Source organism: Poromitra crassiceps, assembly GCF_964638095.1.
Source record: "Poromitra crassiceps genome assembly, chromosome: 30".
In the NCBI taxonomy this organism is placed as follows: Eukaryota; Metazoa; Chordata; class Actinopteri; order Beryciformes; family Melamphaidae; genus Poromitra; species Poromitra crassiceps.
The window spans coordinates 13,009,919-13,030,588 of NC_139652.1; the positions used below are offsets into that span (position 1 = coordinate 13,009,919).

At 43.0% G+C, this 20,670-nt stretch overlaps 4 protein-coding genes across 4 annotated transcripts in view; 1 reads left to right on the forward strand and 3 right to left on the reverse strand.

The window, feature by feature from the left end:
• Positions 1-654: 654 nt before the first annotated feature.
• Positions 655-6,313, forward strand: dbx2 (developing brain homeobox 2; the record flags this gene model as incomplete). The annotated part of the gene is made up of 4 exons (XM_083663003.1): positions 655-910; positions 2,217-2,300; positions 4,577-4,761; positions 6,089-6,313. The coding sequence occupies 4 exons, from the start codon at positions 655-657 to the stop codon at positions 6,311-6,313; spliced, it is 750 nt and encodes a 249-aa protein (XP_083519129.1).
• A 1,657-nt stretch (positions 6,314-7,970) lies between these two features.
• On the reverse strand, positions 7,971-9,283 carry LOC310800405 (prolactin-like; the record flags this gene model as incomplete). The annotated part of the gene is made up of 5 exons (XM_083663004.1): positions 7,971-8,183; positions 8,463-8,654; positions 8,797-8,898; positions 9,004-9,182; positions 9,274-9,283. 5 exons carry the CDS (start codon positions 9,281-9,283, stop codon positions 7,971-7,973), a joined length of 696 nt encoding a protein of 231 aa, XP_083519130.1.
• A 1,923-nt stretch (positions 9,284-11,206) lies between these two features.
• Positions 11,207-12,496, reverse strand: szl (sizzled; the record flags this gene model as incomplete). The annotated part of the gene is made up of 4 exons (XM_083663154.1): positions 11,207-11,517; positions 11,612-11,704; positions 11,855-12,021; positions 12,213-12,496. 4 exons carry the CDS (start codon positions 12,494-12,496, stop codon positions 11,207-11,209), a joined length of 855 nt encoding a protein of 284 aa, XP_083519280.1.
• A 590-nt stretch (positions 12,497-13,086) lies between these two features.
• mov10l1 (Mov10 like RNA helicase 1) overlaps positions 13,087-20,670 on the reverse strand; it is a gene marked incomplete at both ends in the record, with an annotated part of 29,108 nt that continues 21,524 nt past the window's right edge. The window contains 2 exons of the mRNA XM_083663005.1: positions 13,087-13,177; positions 14,336-14,484. Of these exons, the coding sequence (XP_083519131.1) occupies positions 13,087-13,177; positions 14,336-14,484 (240 nt within the window). The remainder of the gene's footprint in view (positions 13,178-14,335; positions 14,485-20,670) is intronic.

Consider the following 20,670-nt stretch of genomic DNA (forward strand, 5'->3'; position numbering starts at 1 on the left):
ATTTTAAAACAAAGATCAAAAGTCTTTTCTCACATATATTCTAATAAAAAAAAGAGTGCCACATCCGGCTTTAGTAATTTTACCAACTGATGTTTTACATTCTAACTTGATTTATTCTTGAATAATTTTGCAATCAAAACAACCCCCACAGAGCAATGTGTCTGAAATGAAACAGAAATAAGCACAATGTAGCCTCTAAATGAGTTGCTAAGCATTTGATAGCCCGGGGTTTTCCCTGAGGCACAATGGAGGAGCTCTGAGGGAGCCTCGAGAAAAGAGAAAACTATTTACTACTGGAGAAGACTGTTTGGTGCATGTTCAACTTTGGCCAGCAGTTCATTGTCTCTGGTGTCTATCATTTAATAGGCTCGTTGACATAATGAATGAGCCGGACCCACCTTCTGCCACTCCAGAAAGGACCCCGGGCCTTATCTGAATTGAGAAGCACATTAGAGCCTCTCGGCCAATCACGACGCAGCCCCTGTAGCAAAGTGCAGGCCCAAAAAGAGGAAGAGGAGAGCACTTTTGTTTTCTCCAGACTTTAATGAAGTTGGCCTGGTCACTCGAGGAGGGATTCAAGACAAGTTGAGTGTCCCTGAAGCTGTGACTGCTGGAGAGGGAGTCGAAGTGTTCGGGTCACTGTGTGTGAACAGGATGGTCTCAGTTCAGAGCTGCATGAAGAAGAGGGATATGGCTGGGTCTCCTCCTGCTGCACCTCCAGGCTTCGGGAACTCGGGGAAGAGTTTCCTTATTGACAATCTGCTGCAGTCACGGACTTCTGCAGGTGGACATGTGAGGCCCCCGAGGAGAACCTGGGGCCCTCAGCATGGTGCCGCCTACCACAGCCATGCCCAGGGTCCACACTCTCACCAGGTGAAGGACTTAGGAGGACCCCTTCTGCCACACACAGGTAAAATGAATATGTGGACTTTTTACACATACATCTAATGTCATGGATCTAGGATCATGTTGGGGGTTTTTAGACGTGAGCCACGAGCGCACTCTGGAAAAAGATGAAATGTTGGTTTAAACGTTTGTGTGAGGGCTGTTTTGTGTTGGCTGCTTAATAAATGTCATAACTTATAATTTACTTTGAACATTTAGTGCGTGTTTCCACTATGAATCTAAGTTTCTGTCTGAACTGATTTGAAATGTACCAAGTAATATAATATAAATGCACCAAATACTTGATGGTAGACTATTTCCTACATAAACCATAAAATAACTATTAGCTAAAGTTAATTTTAATTCACAATGCATCTTAACAAACAACAAATATCGATGATAAATGCTGTATGACTGAATTTTAAAACACAATTTTTAAGTGGAAAATCATTTGTAGGTCCTTTCTACCTATCCTTATTTGTAACACTGGTAGATGTTCTAGTTAGCTATAGACTGGGTTGAATCCTTGATACAAAGGACAATAATTGATAACAATAATGACTAATAAACATTGGAAACTCTTCATCTTTGTCTTTGCAAACTCTCCAATTAATTGCAGCTTTCAAATATTAAGAGAGCAAAGCACAACAAAACTAAATGTCTATTTTATAACATAAACGATCTGTATATTTAAATTGAACAGTGAATGACTATGTCTGTACAATTTTATATTGTATATTGTTATTATTGGTGCATTTATTTAATTGGCACAAAGAAGAAACATTATTTTATAAATGTATCATCTTTATAATTGAATAATACATTTCAAACTTGGTAAGTGATAACTCCATTTGCATTGAAATTGTACAATATCCACTTCGAGAAGAAAACACCATATAAATTAATACTATTAAATTCTACAAATGCATGAAATGTCTAGCATGCTCACAACTTCAATTCTAATCAAGTCAATTATTCTCAATGTGAATTACTAAATTGTTTGCATCTCTAGATGGGTTGTTAAGAAGAAAACATGGTGAAAATGTCTTGTCACGTTCATTTTGGACATCTAAAATTAAACATCAAAAATGTGCTGCAACATTATGTCTCTATGCGTCACTATTTAAAACTGAACATCATTGTGAAAAGAACACACACACACATAAAAGAAACCCCGTGAAAAATGACTGAGACAAGATGGCATTCAAAATGTCCTCAGAAGTTGGCAGTAATCCAGTATAAGCCCCCTGTGGATTTCACCTTCTGCACCTGGTTAGCACGTTAGCATGTCTGACAGTCTTGCCTCGATCTCTTTCTATCTGTGTCTGCAGGTGTGTTGAGCAGTGTTTTCCTGCAGGGCCCTCAGTATCTGCTGGCATGCTGCGGTGGGTCCAGCCCCCCTCCCGTCTTCTCCAGTGAGTGTTATATGCCTCATCAGCAATGCCTCAGCTCCTCTCTAAAGCATTAGCAGCAGGGTCCCCCACGTCTCTCTACAGCTAATTACCGAAGCTATGCCAAAGAGCTAATTCTCCGCTCAACTCTGCACGGCACTATTCATGACCATTCACGGCTGTTTAGGACGGGGAAGAAGAGGGGTGGGTAGTGGGGCTTTTATGAGCCTCCTGGGGCCCCTCTATTTTGTACTTGCAGATGCACACTTTCACTGGCACAAATATGCAGAGCTAATATAACATTGTGTCTTCTGTCAAGAGTATAAGATCATAATTAACAGGTGTGGATTCCTTGTGCTGAACCAAGGGAAGATTGTTTCGAAGCTCAGCACTCCCTCAGCACGTGAAAAAAAGTGTGGCTCCAAATCCCAACAGATTTTTAGTTTGAATTTCAGGTTGGATTAAATCAAAAAAAAAAAAAGTCGTAATAGGATATGAAATATAATTTTAGTGCTGAGAACACTGCAAATTAAGACTATATATCAATGTTTTATCTTGGGCTTTTCTATCAGGGCTATTAGAGGTAGTTAGTTGATGCATCCGCTGATGCCTGTCAAGTGTGGTGGAAAATAGCACGCATCAGAAAGCCCCGATCATCCCCGCTCGGTCCCTTGAGCCCTCTTAGTGGGCTGACACTTTCCCACAGCGCCCGGCAACGCAACAATGCCAAATCGTGGCCGTGACCAATCGGCACTTTCACTCCACCATCCACACGCGACCCCGCTGCAATTTTTCACCGCAGCAATGAACTCCGCCGAGCACAAAAAACCCCACCCATTCCTCAGCAGAAGAGGGCAGGACCAGGAACAACCCCCTGGCTATTGTGTGGCTAAAGAGCCTGGTTCACCGACCCCCCCACCCCTCTCTTTTCTCCTGTCCCTCAACTCTCAGCCCTGCCCATTGGAGACCCCTTGACTGGGGACATAAAGCATTGAATGAAAGTGACTTTTATAGACTTATTCGAGCTCATCTTCACATACAGACTGGCTCCATACCTGCGAGTGAAAAGATTTAGTGTTGGGAGCACCGAGCACCATGAGTAGTGGCATTTCCATTGACCGGCCCCTATTGTCGGGGTTCCACAGGGTTCTATAGTCGGCCCGCTAGTGCGTCGACACACACGATGCCCGGGAGTGACCTGGTAATCGGCCGTTTAAGTGGAGGCCATTGAGTCCCAATAGAGGGGTGAGGAGCATGTCCAAACCTGTTACGCGCTCCCCAGAGGTGGTCTATGTGCAGATTTGTCGTTACAGATTAAAAAGGCAACGCTGAATAGACTGGATAAATTGTTCCACTTGACTTTTGTTGTGCGTGCACCTGTGAGTGAGGCAGCGTGGGATTGGCCCTCACAGTTCACCAAATCCCTTTTGCCCTGAGATGAAATGGCTTCTATTCTCTCTTTAGTCACCCCCAGTTTGTTCAATTGGACAGATAGAAAGAAAAAAAAAACACAAATGGAAAGTGAGTGATAAAGTGAGTGTGAAGAGAAAAAAACAGTCATCATGTAGGAATGAAAAGGTAGATTTGGTATGGTTGGAAAAGTGTGCATTTTGATTGTGGACACGAGCCTATTTTTTTGCTTTCATGTGAAAAAGTCTTAAATCCTAAATAAACCCTTTGAAAACTTGATCCAGCCTGACAATACCTTAGCCATTAATGAGCTTTTTCATCTCAATGCGATACACACAGGCGCGGACTGCATAATCGGGCACGTCGGGCAAATGCCCGGTGGCCTGGCCTGCAAAAAAAAGAAAAAAAGAAAAGAAAATGTGCCCCCAGTCAGGCCACACTGAACAGCAGGCCAGGCGCCGCCTACTGGTTTACTAGTGGTTTTATTACTTTATTCAGGGTTAAAGTGGGTGCATCTCATTGTAAAATTGGACTCGGCCCAAATTGGGCTTCAAACGGCCTAAATTGGGCTTCAAACGGCCCAAATCTGGCTTCAAACGACCCAAATTGGGCCTCAAATGGCCCAAATTGGCCTTCAAACGGCCCAAATTTTTCGCCGCCGCCCTTCAGACGCCGGCACGCGCGTTGCCTTGTATCAGCCTGGCCTGCTTGGTATCTAATGCCCGGCCTGAATTATAATCCCAGTCCGCCCCTGGATACACACACACACCACATGGACTCTCCTGCTTGCTTCATGTACTCTCGGACAATTAAAATCAATCATTCTTAGATGCACTCAAGATGTTGACATGTTAGCTAAGGTAAAACATTGCCCCTTTTTCTCCACTCAGAGGGAACAAATATTCCAATGTGGTCTGCGGATACAAGTCCTAAATCCCGCAGAGGGATCCTGAGGAGGGCCGTGTTCTCCGAGGAGCAGCGGAAGGAGCTGGAGAGAACGTTTCGGAGACAGAAGTACATCAGCAAGACAGACAGGAACAAACTGGCAGCTGATCTCAGTCTGAAGGAGTCACAGGTAATCCAGTGTGCGTTAGGATAATACTTACTTATTCCAGTGTGTTCACCGCTATGGAAAAGTACTGTAAGAACACAATATCACTTATGGTGAAACACACTCTTCCAATGGTGCCGTTACACGATTGTACATGATTGTATTTGGGAGATTTACATCCTACTATTGTGTAGTACCTACGCAGTAACATTGTGTTCTTACATTATGTTTCCATAAGTTAATATACAGGTTGATACACTGGAGTAAAGCCATTGTCTATATTGTATGAACGTGTTTGTGTGGTATATGATGTATACAACGTACTATTTGTAGTAGTATGTATATGGTGCAGTAAACAATGAATATGAAGTATGTATATCACCTATAGGAAGCATACAGTACGTGTACCGTAGTATGTATAAGATGGTTTGTAAAGCCCTTTGAGACATGACTGTTTTAAGGCCTATCTATCTACATAAATTTGGCAATGTTTGTCCAGCCTATTTCAAGAATTTTGTCCGGCCACAGCAATGCCGTTTTACGTGCGATCGAGCTGAAACTTTCAGGGGGTGTAAAGCGCATTCGTGCGGGTGACCTGATGGAGCTGGATTTTTTAATTAGGGAAGATGAATTGCCCTAAGGCTGAGGCTATTGATAGTATTCTGTTACGTCACCACACGGCCATTTTGGTAGGAAAACAACAGGTGATTGTGATCAATTAACAGGTGATAACAATCAAGTGACACTTACAGCCAATGGGCTGTGTGTATTGTAGCGCCATATTGGTAGGAAAAAGGCTTGTGACATCATCGGAATACTATGAATAGTTCAGTGATGATGTCATCAGTGATGTCATTAGTGATGATGTCATCAGTCTGAGGCTCATGAGAGGGACTGAGGGAGAGGGAGAAAGATGAGAGGGAGAGAGACTGAGGGAGAGGGAGAGAGACTAGAGGAAATGGAGAGATTTAGTTTAGTTTATTAGGATCCCCATTAGCCGCAGCAAAACGCTACAGCTATTCAAGGCAACGCAGCAGCCAAGCTGTATGCGAGGCCGCGCGGCGGCCGACTTGTGTATGCGAGCTGCAGGATGGGTGAGCCCATGCAGCGGGCGAGCCTAGGAATAAATAAATAATAAATAAACAAGACTAGACTAGAATTTGTATTTTATGTATATTGTCACAGTCTCCCTTGCCTCAACAACTGTGAAGCAGGGAAGAAATGTGAAGGGGCAGGAACTTGACAAATACTCAGCAAAACCCTCACCTACCTAAATATTGGTTAAAAAGGCAACGGTCAGACTAACATCATGAGATTGAATCCCAACATCTATCCACTATCCTGCTGCTAGGTGAAGATCTGGTTCCAGAACCGCCGAATGAAGTGGAGGAACTGCAAGGAGAAGGAGGTTCACAACACTCGCTCCCCGATGGACGAGCTCATGGCCCAGGGTCTCTCGCAGGACGAGCAAGTACCATCGGCAAATCTCACCAAGGCAGCAGCATCAGATAGATTACCGTCACAGAAGAGCAGCAGGGACACAGGAGGAGTCATGAAGGAACCCGTAACTTTCTAACATCCACAAAGTCCCCTCTAATTCCTTAATCTGTGAAGGGGCTAAAAGACTGAGAGGGAGTCTACAATTTGTGGATGGCAGGGGCGGACTGGGATCATAATTCAGGCCGGGCATTAGATACCAAGCAGGCCAGTGTGATACGGGCCGACGCGCGTGCCGGCGTCCGAAGGGCGGCGGCGAAAAGTTTGGGCCGTTTGAAGCCCAATTTGGGCCATTTGAAGCCAGATTTGGGCCGTTTGAAGCCCAATTTGGGTCGTTTGTAGCCAGATTTGGACCGTTTGAAGCACAATTTGGGCCGTTTGAAGGCCAATTTGGGCCAAGTCCAATTTTACAATGAGATGCACCCACTTTAACCCTGAATAAAGTAATAAAACCACTAGTAAACCAGTAGGCGGCGCCTGGCCTGCTGTTCAGTGAGTGGCCTGACTACGGGCACCAAATTTTTTTTTTTTTTTTTTTTTCAGGCCAGGCCACCGGGCATTTGCCCGACGTGCCTGATTATGCAGTCCGCGCCTGGTGGATGGCATACGCTACCTGTAAAGACTAACCTTCATAATAATCACTTTTTCAGTGCGTCACACTGTTTTGTTGCATCACATATACAAGGTCAACTGCTCGGTCAATCATCTCATTTCAATTCACTTCGCTTCACTAAGTAATTTCATGGTTATATTATTACACTGACAAGACTTTCGAGGAATCATTCTCGCTCCTCGATTGTAATTGGAAAACAGCTCAAAGACAAATGTACAGTATCACTTCATTTTTTTTTGCATTATCAAATCTTTTTTCCTTGTCTTTCATGTTTTAGTGAGTATATTTTGTAAATATATATTTTTTACCCGGGTCAAATGTAAATAAAACCGTTCATTCAGTTTCCATATTGCTTATTCTTATTGTGTCAGAGCAAAACCATTTACAAGTTAATAGTAGAGTATTTAACTCTAGCACAATTTTTTATAAATGTAATGAAGAGATGGAACAATCACCCAAACATTTTAATTAAGCTTTATTTCATCTTTCTTTTTAGACCGTTTTGTCCTCAGTGCTCAAAAGCAAAATAGTTGAATTGTCTATATTATAACATCGACATCACAAATGGCACAAGCAATCATCAGGGTACAATGGACCATGAAATGCATTTCAAAGGATAACAGCAGCACATATACATGTATATATATATATATATATATATATATATATATATATATATATATATATATATATATATATATATATACATATACATACACATACACACATATATATATATATACAGTACACACACACACACACACACACACACACACACACACACACACACACACACACACACACATATATATATATGCACATACTGTATATACACATACACATATATATATATATGTGTGTATATGTATGTATATATATATATACACATACAGATATATACACAGTACACACACACACACACACACACACACACACACACACACACACACACACACATATATATATATATATATATATATATATATACAGTATATATATATATATATATATATATATATATATATATATATATATATATATATATATATATATATATATATATAGCTTCAAGTAAATAACATACAGATAATGCTTTCTAGGTTGCTCTGCTAGCACTTAGATACTAACAGTCCAGTTCAGGAAGAGTGCTGCATTTGAGGATCTGCAGGTAATTCTTCACCTTGTTGGAGTCTCTGCTGAAGCAGTAGAGCAGAGCATGGTGGTCAATAGAGTTGAGCTCTCCTCTTTCATTGGAGGAAGAAGCAGAAGAGCGGACTAGACTCTCAGGGGAGGAGACGTAACCCAGAGTGTTACCAAGCACTCCCAGTAGCTTCATCTGAGGTGGAGAATCAGAAGAATACAACGTATATAGTTTTATAGTTTGTGGTACAGAAATAAAGATCTACCATAATTCTACTTTTGCCGCTTTATAAACTTCTTTTATGCAAAAGATTTTGTATTTCAAACTCCAACTGAAATATCAGGTATCTACATGTATTCAATAAATTAATAGAGCCCGTTTATAATAGTAAATAGGATTATTGTCACGCTTGTTACATGACTACACAAAGCATCCACAAGCTGAGCAGTCAGAACTAAAGTGGAGCTTTCTTACTTTCTCGGCCACCTTTGCCACTCCGCTCCTCAGCTCCTGCACCATGTGGCTCATCTCCAGAGCCTTGTTAGAGCTGTAGTGGTCGAAGTCCTGGTTCTGGTTCTGACTCTGAGACAGGCTCCGGTGGAGCTGCGACAGCGGGTCGCCCCAGGCCCCCAGCAGCCGCACGACCACCTCTGTCAGCTCTGCTCTCTGGATGTGCATGTGGAGGAACAGGTGGAGCCGTGTGAAAACTGTCTTAGGATATAATCCATGACAAGATGCAGTGAAACTTTTGATCATGCAGTCAAACACCTACATGCCAACACACAACATGAACAATGTGAATGCTCACTCCTAGTCTTTGTGCATTCTCTTTGTCGCCTGGTGTTCGTATGCGATACGTGTGGCACTTCCGTTTTCCTATGTGGTTCTTGCTGGGGGAGAAATATTGTTCCTGTATATAAAATACATGTGACATCAGAGGATACACTGAGCGCACAAAAGAGATATCTATTTCAAAGAGGGGTGATGGATGTGAGAGATGAGGAAAAGGACTCACAAAGTAAGAGTGCAGATCACTGGAAATGCCATGCATCCTGGAAGACTGTTGTATGACCCTGTCAAAGAGATCTCCCAAGGAAGAGATATGGCACTCGGCCTGTCCATGGGCACAGATTGGGGCAGTGCCAACCCGGATGGGCAGGTCCAGGTACACCAGGGCAAGGACAGCCAACCAAACTGTGGAAAAAAGTACATTTTGGTCACCACCAATAGTAGCACGCCATATAAATGTAAATTTGAGATTTGATTTTGAATTTCTCCCTCTTACCCTTTTTCATGTTTCCTTCGTTGTGGTGGAGAACATCAGCTCAGCAGCGCTTTTGCCACTAAAGATACTCTTTGGAAGACAAACCCACACTATGACGACGTTGCTGATTCAACAAATGGGATTGTAGAGATGAGGAAAACGTGCTTTTGTCTTTCTACGTCATATGCTTCCCTTACTTAAGTATGCACTCACCCCAGAGCAGACAGACTAAACCAGGCGTAAAGGGCCTGAGCAATGTCTCCATTCAAGGCAATGCACATTAGTGAGCATTCAACTTTTAAAAATTGTCACGCGAGGAACTTAGCCCCAATTAGCTTCTCCTACGTCAGGAAATCATAGACTTTGAAATCTATCATCGCCTCTGATAACAATATTACTCATACTCTCTAATAAAACATTAGAGATGACATTTTTTAAGACTTCATTATGGCATAATCATGCCATCACTTCATTGCTACTCAACTATCCCAAAAAGGACAATACTACTCCCCTGCCATAAACCAAACCTAATTTACTTTTCCACATCAGAGCTGACTATGGGGCATGTTTGGGCCAAATATAAATAATCACTTGAAAGCACTATACGTAGTATTTTAAATTATAACCCAGCTCATCATCTCTGTTGGCAATATGATAATTGTAATAATATAATAATAAATAATAATAATAATAATAAAAATAATGGTCAGTAGCTCTCGAGTAATTCCTAGCAGAGTCTGCACAGCTTGGTGGTGAAAACAAGGCTATTCAACTGTAAACTGAGCAAATTATCTTCTCATTAGCTCTATATAGCAAAGGCCATGCCACAGGCTGCTGTAAAGATAGCCATGCGTCATTATGAACAATTTGACACAATTCTTCCTGATCGAGGAGGGCCACTGTCTGCATTACACATGATCCTTTTAGCAGTTTATCAGTACTCAACAAAACCTCATCTTCAAACTAAACTAAGGCAAAACTCTGGAAGGGCAGGTAGATTTTCCCAATGACACCCATGATTTTCTTAATATTCTATAATGCATCGAGAAGCTCACTGCTTAGACTGAAAATGGCAAGATTGAGCGCAGCATGGCATTACTGCAGTAAAGTTAGCTATTCCATTAGAGTGCCCCCTTGTGGTCAAATCAATGACAGAAGAGCTAGATCTGACCATGGGCCTTTGCTATAATAAACCAACCTCAATCTGTTTCATATCAAGGCCTCTTAATTTAATCCACATTAGGGCCACAAATTTGATTCTATTTTTTCTAGCAGACCCAAATGGGAGAATATTTCTAACGTTAGATATGATTTTCTCTAGAATTCCTTGACAATCTGTAATGTAGGCAGAGATAAGAGTGAATCTATGGCCAGCCATTCTTTTACATTCACTAATTTTGTTAACTCAATGTTATAAATGAAATAATGTTGAAGTTCAACAATTTATCAATTTGCTGGGGACCCCCTGGAACCCCCTCAAGGGCCCGTGGCGGTCCTCAGACCCCACGTTGAGAACCACTGCTATAAACAATTTCACTGCCTGGTCAACTTGGAAAGATCGTACCGAGTCATGACTTCTGCGGAATAGTCAACAAATATATCCAAGAACTGCATAGGAATCATTTCACATAGAGCAAATATTTTATTGCCATCTTTCCCCATCCACATCAAACCGATGACACTCATAAATACAGCAATATCCATACAGAAAATAATTTTAAAAAACAATTTACATTTATTATTACTATGTACAGTTTTGAGTGCATTCTAGGATGTGTGCTATCAAAGCAGAGCTACAGTAAGTGAGCCGGTGAGGGCAGAGGGTATTGATGTCGGAGTCCAGCTCTGTTCCCATACCCGTCTTTCCTTTAGATCAACTGACCCAATTATAGTAGACCAATTATCATTAATACCCAAAGCCGTGATCCAGTTTCACATCTCAGTACGAGTCAACTCAACATCTATGGTGCTTCCACTTGCGCGTGGCCACTGCGATGTTGGCGTCCTTCTTGTGCCAGGGGAAGAGGCGGGTGAGGGCCAGCGTGCCGTCACGCTGCACGGCGCCGGTCAGCAGGTAGAGCTGTGCCCGTCCGGGGCGAACCAGGACGTGGGCGCAACGCAGGTTGATGAGGAGCCACTGCTGGAGGAGATGCCGGGTGTCGTAAGGGAGAAGGGGTCCCTGGCGGATGAACTCAACCCGACCCTCGACCTCGAATTCTGGTTCTCCCATGGGCAGGCGGCGGCGATGGAGTTTGGCAGTCACAGCTGAGGAGGGAGAGAAAAATGTGTGAATCATCTGGTTTGGAAACAGTACAATACATCCAATTATGGCAGAGCTTTTTATAATCCTACTGCTTACCAAAATCATGCTGGCAGAAGGCATCCAGAACGGTTTTCAATGCAGGAGACTCTTCCACAGAAGGGCAGTTTTGACAGGCAGGTTTGGGTAAGTCTAACAGAGATGAAAGAAGAAGAAAAGAACTGATTAACAATCTAAATCGAGCATGTTGGTATAATTCCTCTGATGGAAAGACAACTCATTTAAATTCAAGAAAGATACTGTAGCACTCAAATGATCAGTCTGTGTGGTGCACATGCATACCTTTGGTAAAGTGGCTGAATTTGGGGTGGGGAGACAGGCACATGTCCTCCTGGGCCGGGAAGCGGTCGCAGTCCAGGGCCTCGGGCCAGGCATGACCCTGGCAGGCGAGCACCGGGGCACAGCTGTCCCTGACTGCCACACACAGGCTATGACACGGCTGGATAAACCTGGAAGAGAAGAGGCACAGTGAGACACAGGACGAGGGAGACACAAACTGTACTGCCGTAATGAAATTAGAGAGAAAAATTTAGACAATGTTTAACTCAGAAATATGTTTTGCGTTAGAGTTGTAGAGGACAAAGCAATCCAAAGAGAATACAAAAATGGAATAGAAACAAGAAATGCTAAATCTCCTTACGTGTCGAGGCAGACGGGGGCGATGAGGGAGCAGAGGAACGCCTGAGCTTGGGGGTGGCAGCCCGTCTGCAGCAGGGGCCTCCAGTCCTCGGAGCGTGGGACCACCTCCAGCTCCAGGTTGCTGTGGCCCAAGAAGTTGGGCAAGCGCATCTCAGAGTAGCCCACGTCTTGGCACACCTTCATCTGGTTGGGGATGGGCACGCAGCGGGTGGACTGGCCCAGGTCAAACGCCGTTGAAGGACATGATGCCATGGCCAGGAGAGCAGCGGTGAAGAACACAGCCATGGTGAGGAGTTAGTCAAGGTCCAGAGATCCTGTGAAGTCGATGGGTGGGTCACTTCCGGTGAGGTGGCTGCTGTCAGATGCTTCTCTGCTGGCTGTGTGCTGCCCCTTATATAGAGCCAGGCCAGCCCCATCAGTCTGTTATCAACTACCTATCAAAGACGCCGAGACGATGTGTTTGGAGACAACGGCTTTGTTTTGTGATGAGCGCAGACAGAGAGGGGGCAGTAAGTAGATGGAGGGTGGGTGTGTGTGTGTGTGTGTGTGTGTGTGTGTGGAGGGGGGGGGGGGGGGGCGGAGGGGGTCAATAGACAGCTTTCACTGAATGCCAGTGTGGCCCAGTCATGAGAGACTGCAGCAGCCAACTGTATTATTATGCCTTCAGATAACATCAGCTTCAAGCACAATAAGTGAAAAATAAAATAACAGCCACTTTGCTTTCTATGGCCGGGATTAATGTGAGCTGAAACAAATGGATCTCTGAGCCGAGGCACAGGGAGCTGGAGATTGCAAAATGCATCTTTTGAAAAGTTCAGTAATGAATAAAGCATATTTCTGTAGACAGACGGTCTCCTGCACATTGCTCGTCTCTTTCATGTGTCCCTGCTTCCTAATTGGAGGGTTTCCTCAGCAGAGCCTGTAGCTCTCATTAGCAAAGTCTCGTGGCTCTCACCTGGCTTTGATCTGCCAAGAACACAAGCTCAGAGATCCACATGCTAAATGCTATTAGCCCAGCTCAGCTCTATGGCTGGTTTATCTGTCAGATGCAGCAGCAGTAGCATATACACCTCAGCATCATGAGCCAAATGGCACAGACATAAAAAAAAATTGTCGTGCTGGTAATCCCCGTTTTAACAAGGACACCGATTTTCTATTAGACAGGATCTGATGCTGCCTGGGTCCAGACCTTCGAATCCGCCCACTCCACAGAGTTGAGTTTGACAATTCAGTCTGATATCAGGCTCGATCTTATGAGTAGCAGACCTTTGTGCTATTAAAATGCAATATTTTGTTACCCAATATGTAAGAATATATGGTATGACCCGCCCCCCCCCCCCATTCATAAGCAAAGCCATTTACAAATATGTATCAGGCATAGGGGTGTCACGATACACTCAGTTCACGATACGATACACGATATTGGGTTCACGATAACGATACGATATTTTAACAATATTTTTTTGCGATTGATTTGTAAGTTGAGGGGGCATCCTCCACCCTAATTTGAGTAATTTCACCATTTGTCTGTAACGTCCCTCGTCTGTTCAAACAAAGCAATGAAAAGGAGAGCGAGCATGCAATCAGATGCAGATCAGTGCCACCATGTTCAGCTTCTTTTTCTCACGATATGAGATTTCATCTCAACGATACATATTGTCACGTTTTGATATCGCGATATATTGTGGGACGATATATTGTGACATCCCTAATCAGGCAGACACACACACACACACACACACACACACACACACACACACAGCATATAATGCAAACATCCCCAACTAGAGAGCAGAGATTCAGCACTGAGATGCAGACCAGTGGTACAGACACAAGCAGGCTACTAATTAATTATAATTAGTACTAATTACACTGTCTCATTTTCTCCGTCTCTCTCGTGTACTCAGGTCTCTCCATGCGTCCGCAGCAGTCAGTGCATTACAGTATAATCATTGTATTTGTTTGGATGATGTCGTCGTCTGTCTGCAGGTTTAGATGTGTATCTGCTGCTTGTGCCTGTGGGCCTTTTCTGAAAGACCATGTGTCTAATGAATCGGGGGTCCCTATCCATTCCCAGCCAGCCAGCCAGCCAGCCTGGGACAGTCGCTGTGGCTTCAGACGTACCGAGCTAAAGAACCAGTCTGACTGGCCCCTCCGCCTCCATCATCTCCAGCCCTGTAGCCAGCCAGGGCCCGGCCTCCATCGGCCCCAGCCAAACAAGCCTTTACAGCCTGATCTGATGAGTTGGAGGCTGGGTCTGGCTCTGGGTCTGGCTGGAGCAGACGAGTACAGCCAGCACGAGGGGACTAACACTTGGCAATTAGAGTCGCAGACCAATTTGGGAGAACAATGGGCCCACACGTTATACAAGCTCCCCTGCCAGTCGCCCAGCGGGAGGCTGTTGTCGGGCCTAATGGCTGCCCTGTACTGTATACACTGTGTTTGTCTTGGTAATGTGAGGCCCCAGCCTCACTTATGACTGTCAAATAAACCTCAGACAGACAAGACAAGACAGTTTGGTCTTGCATTTCATATTTCCATGTGGCTTGACAAAGAATATTGTCAGGACTACTTTGTCTGCATCCATTGGAATTGTCTGTTGAGATAGACCCACACATCCGCACCAGAAATCTCTCCTCCTCCGCTTTATTAAACACTGGTCAACTGGACTGCCCAAACTCCTTAAAAAAAGACTATCCAAATTATGATCCTTTAAACATAACTACTTCATTGTATAGTGGACCAACTTTTGATACTATGCTTCCCTATGCACCTGCAAACATATTCTGTCGCTATATTACACACATTTAGGAATTTGTTGCTTTGCTACTGTATGCCAAGCTGCTCAACTGCTCTACTGTCCACGTTATGTATTCCACTGTCCCTCTATATACTATATGCAAGGTCCTATTGTCCTTGTGCCAAGTGTTTCCAAGTGTCAAAATGTACTAGAACCCACTAAGCTATACGGCAATTTGTTCTGCACGCATGTCAGCAAGATATACTGCTGTGTATTTATTGTTGTACTTTGCAATTGAAATTCCAAAGCCTTGGTATATGGCATGATAATTGCCAAGAGATGCATTTGGAAACTATGGAAATCTGACTCTGCTCCTAAATTTGAGACCTGGTTAAGCGAATTGGTGAGCATTTTAAATAGAAAGACTGATACACGAACTGCAGTATAAGGAACCCGGTGTTAGAGCACATCAAGGACCAACAGAACTCCCTTTAGAACGTGCCCTTGTACCCTCTATAGACGTGCAGTGGAAAAGTTAAAATAACTTATTGAAATGTTGCCCTCTTTTTCTTTTATCACTTATTTGTTTCTTAGCAATGTGCACCGTTACTATTATTCATTTATTTATTCTTTAGACATTGCACCTGTCCAACCGGTTTTAAGTACTGACGTCTTGTCCGTCTGATCTTATGTATGCAAAAACTCTATAAATAAAATGCAAAAAAAAAAAGTATTCCAAAAACTAAAAATGCCAATAATATACTTGTAAACAAGGCTAGGTCGGAAACCTAGCATATGGCCAGCGCGATAAACCGTTCACGAGCATCGACACTCAAATTGGACTGGGACAAAGCCAGATATAGGGCCCGCTTTGCGCCGGCCACAAATGTATTCCAATTCTGTGCTGCCAGGATCTATTTCACAATCCTGCACTACTGGAGCCTGTGCTTTAAAGAGTGTCTCCGTTCCAGAACGGCACAGCCAAACAAACACCTGAGACCTACATCAAAGGCAGAGGTGTGTTTGGGTATAGGGGCGGTGGGGATGGGGGTTGGGTGTCTGAAGATGGGCTCCCTTGTAGCTAGTACACTCAGATAAAAGCTGTCTCCTCCCTGCACATTAGAGATTAGATTTAGCACCCATTTGCCTCTTTTCTGTCCCCCTCCACCCCTCCCTCCATCCTGCTGGGCTCCAGCACACAGTGAGTCACTAGCACTCAATTGTCACATCCAGTCTCCGGGCCTTGTGGGCAGACGCTGCCACGCCGAGGTGTGCAGACAGCTCACGCAGACATCTGTAGACAGTCAATATACTTCAAGTTACACTGCTGTGTTAAAGCAAATTATTTTCTTTCGCACCAAGGGGCTGAATATGAATACTAAATGTATTGCAGCTTGCCTGTACACTAAAGCACTGGGAACTCAAATGTATTGCAGCTTGCCTGTACACTAAAGCACTGGGAACTCAAATGTATTGCAGCTTGCCTGTACACTAAAGCACTGGGAACTCAAATGTATTGCAGCTTGCCTGTACACTAAAGCACTGGGAACTTAAATGTATTGCAGTTTGCCTGTACACTAAAGCACTGGGAACTCAAATGTATTGCAGCTTGCCTGTACACTAAAGCACTGGGAACTTAAATGTATTGCAGTTTGCCTGTACACTAAAGCACTGGGAACTCAAATGTATTGCAGCTTGCCTGTACACTAAAGCACTGGGAACTTAAATGTATTGCAGTTTGCCTGTACACTAAAGCACTGGGAACTTAAATGTATTGCAGTTTGCCTGTACACTAAAGCACTGGGAACTCAAATGTATTGCAGCTTGCCTGTACGCTAAATCACTGGGAACTCAAATGTATTGCAGCTTGCCTGTACACTAAAGCACTGTGAACACAAATGTATTGCAGCTTACCTGTACACTAAAGCACTGGGAACTCAAATGTATTGCAGCTTGCCTGTACACTAAATCACTGGGAACTCAAATGTATTGCAGCTTGCCTGTACACTAAAGCACTGGGAACTTAAATGTATTGCAGCTTGCCTGTACACTAAAGCACTGGGAACTTAAATGTATTGCAGTTTGCCTGTACACTAAAGCACTGGGAACTCAAATGTATTGCAGCTTGCCTGTACGCTAAATCACTGGGAACTCAAATGTATTGCAGCTTGCCTGTACACTAAAGCACTGTGAACACAAATGTATTGCAGCTTGCCTGTACACTAAATCACTGGGAACTCAAATGTATTGCAGCTTATCTGTACACTAAATCACTGGGAACTAAAATGTATTGCAGCTTGCCTGTACACTAAATCACTGGGAACTCAAATGTATTGCAGCTTATCTGTACACTGAAGCACTGGGAACTAAAATGTATTGCAGCTTGCCTATACACTAAAGCACTGGGAACTCAAATGTATTGCAGCTTGCCTGTACACTAAAGCACTGGGAACTAAAATGTATTGCAGCTTGCCTGTACACTAAAGCACAGGGAACTAAAATGTATTGCAGCTTGCCTGTACACTAAAGCACTGGGAACTAAAATGTACTGCAGCTTGCCTGTACACTGAAGCACTGGGAACTTGCCTTTACCAATATCAGGGATGTGAGTCCCCCTTTAAAGCCAAATAATTTCATTATCATACAGTTTGCAAATGAAGAGCGCAGAACTGCTATGACATAATGCAGTAATTTACTCTAAATCTGGGACAGCGTAATTGAAAATCATACGCATAGTCAAGCACATCAGCTTAATATCACAAGATAAAGAAAGAAACTGTGCAATGTGCATATACGGTAAGTCTTTATTTCTATCACCCAGTGGCTCATACTGTACAGAAACAAGAACATTGTAAACCAATTTAGGTGACACCGAGTGCGTTTACATGCACACTAATAAACGATTATCATCAGATTTCTAGTTACCTGATTATCAAGTGGTCATATAAACGGCATCCTTTACCGGTTAAAGGTTTTCGGTTAACACAGCTGGGTTTCTGCTGAATCGTCGTCATATTTTTTTTATCAAATATTTTTATCCAAAATTAAAAATGACCATGACAATAATGTATCATCAGGTTTATTCATTGCAATCAGTGTCCACTCACAAACTTTGAGTGAGTTGCCCTATTTACTAAGTGCAATAGCGCACGTAAACGCGGAAATCTGAATGTTGCCAGTTACCTGTTTCTTCTCAGTGTTCTGTTTATTGTGTGCATGTAAACCCACTGGCTGATTAAAACACAGCTCACTGTGGGAACAGTCATTAGAAAGCCAAGTCATGGAAAAGTGAAGAAAGAAAATAACTTTTCAGTAGAGCACAATAACATGGGCAAGTCCTGAGAAGTGGAGGTAGATCGTCCACTCATGATGTCTTCTGCTCATCTGCAGATCTGTAAGAGTAGAAAAGACCTGGAGTCATTAACCGGTATAACAGCAGATGCAAATATCCTTAGTGTTGGTTTGGTTTTACCCTGCTTGGAGTACCAGATGAGTGGGGTTCACCACATCTAACAATCAACAGAGGTTTTATGTCAAATAAATTGTCACTCATAAAAGTATGCTAAATGATTTTCATCGCAACTTTCTGTTTTGCAAAAAGTGGCAAGCCCACCCATCTGAATCTCAACTCAAGGCAGGAGAAAACATAGAACAAGTAAATTGGAAATTCCATACTTCCCATGAAACCATACCAACTTCTGGCATGCAGAAGAATTTACTTGAACAAAAGTATACGGTACTTAAAGTGGGTGTTCACACAGACTCAGTGTTCCGTCTGATTGACTAATTTATGAAGTTTTCAATGCAGTTTACCTGGACTATACAGTACTAAACTGACAGCCACGTCTAGTTCCTACAAAACTTTGGCTTGGCAGTAATGCTGAGATGCTGATTAGACATCTTAATTGTTATTTGTATCTGTTGCCTGTTGCTTGTTCATTACTTTTGCTATTGTTATTTGTATCCGTTGCTCGTTTCTATTTTTATTGTTTTCTGTGCACTCTTACTGTAAGGTGGAAACCTTCATTTGGGTCATTGAAAAGCGCTATATAAAATAAATGAATTATTATTAATTAATATTAATTCCCCATTCATTTTCTCCATAGATGTTTAGAAAAATCCTTGGAGTTTTAAGCCTGGAACCAAGCCAACCAGCCACCTACTGAATCATGACTGACCATAAAACAGCTCACTTGGAGCAAATTCAAAAAATAAAAAGTGAGGGGGGAAATGCGGGGGAAATATTTATTTTTAATTTTTGCTTCAAGTGAAATGTTATATGAACACTCACGATTCAGTAGCTGGCTGGTTGGCTTAGTTCCAGGCTTAAAACTCTTTCTATAAGGATTTTTCTAAACATCTACCTACGTATGGAGAAATGATGGAACGGGAAGTGAGAAAAGGTGGGCTGAGAAAAGGTGAGCTCTACAGCCTATGGGCCTGTGTCCACCTAGCGTCTTTTCATCAGCTCCGGCGTCTATTTTCAGTTGTTTCCAATGGGGGGAGAGCGTATGCGGGCGCACACAGACGTCTAGAGAAAGTGCGCTGCGTCCAGCGTCTATTTTCACAGCGCTGTGGCATTTTTGTGCGCCCGACTCCCAGCGCTCCCAGCTGAAAATATTTTAACTTTTCAGAAAGACGCTGGTGTCGGGTGCTCCTTTTCTGGCAAATAATCATATGGAGAAACTATCGCAACAGAGACAGAAAGGCTCATTGTGGGTGCAGATCGGCTAGACACTTAATATTTCTGGTGAGTGTTGAGCTAAATCACTGTATGTGTGTTGTTTGCTAATGTTAGCTGTCAGCTATCAAGCTACTACCGCACTGAACTAACATTAGTTTCAGACTGCTTCCTTGTTATATTGTGCGCCGAGATCAGCGCTTCCCAGCGCACTTCCAGCGTTTAACGTTGGAAAAAGACGCTAGGTGGACACAGGCCCTATCATGACTGTAATTAATCTCAACAAAGAATAAAGAGTGGATGATGGGCGATCAGTGTACTGTACATGAGAGAGGCTCTCAGGGAAGGAGGCGGGTCACAGCCCAACAACGCCCCATTGTCGAAGCAGTACTGTAGAAGAGCCCTGAAGCATGGGTCCTGGAAGAAGAAGAAACAGATATTCAAAGTAGACTCTGCATTGGCTCTCTAGTAGGGATGTTCATTTTGAAAAATTTCCATAATCGAAAATCGGGAAAATGAACGATCAATTATCGATCATATTAATAATAATAATATATATATATACGGTATATATATATATTTTTTTTTTACAAAATGAATGCCTATGGCAGAAAATACGAAAGACAACGTGTTCTCCTCAATGAACTCTTTATTTCAATGTGTCTCCTCTCCAACACTCTGCTGTCCCCGGCGCATGCCGGTGTGAATTCCCCATGTTTAAAACAGTTTTGTTGGCACAAAGGCCCGTGCCCAGCCAGAAAACTAGAGACTATATGAAGCTCCACCTCACGTTAGTCGGCTGTGCAATGGAGTGGGGCGAGGAGGAACGAATTCCACCCAAACCTAGTCCACAAAAGAAAAAATTAATACCGGTAATAATAAAAAAAAAAATAATAATAATAACAATAATCGATAAAAATTCCACATGATCGATTCAATTCCTTAACGATCAATTATCGATTTTCGATAATTGATGAACATCCCTACTCTCTAGCAACACTTGAAACATATTTTGTGAAATGTAGGAACTAGTGAAGG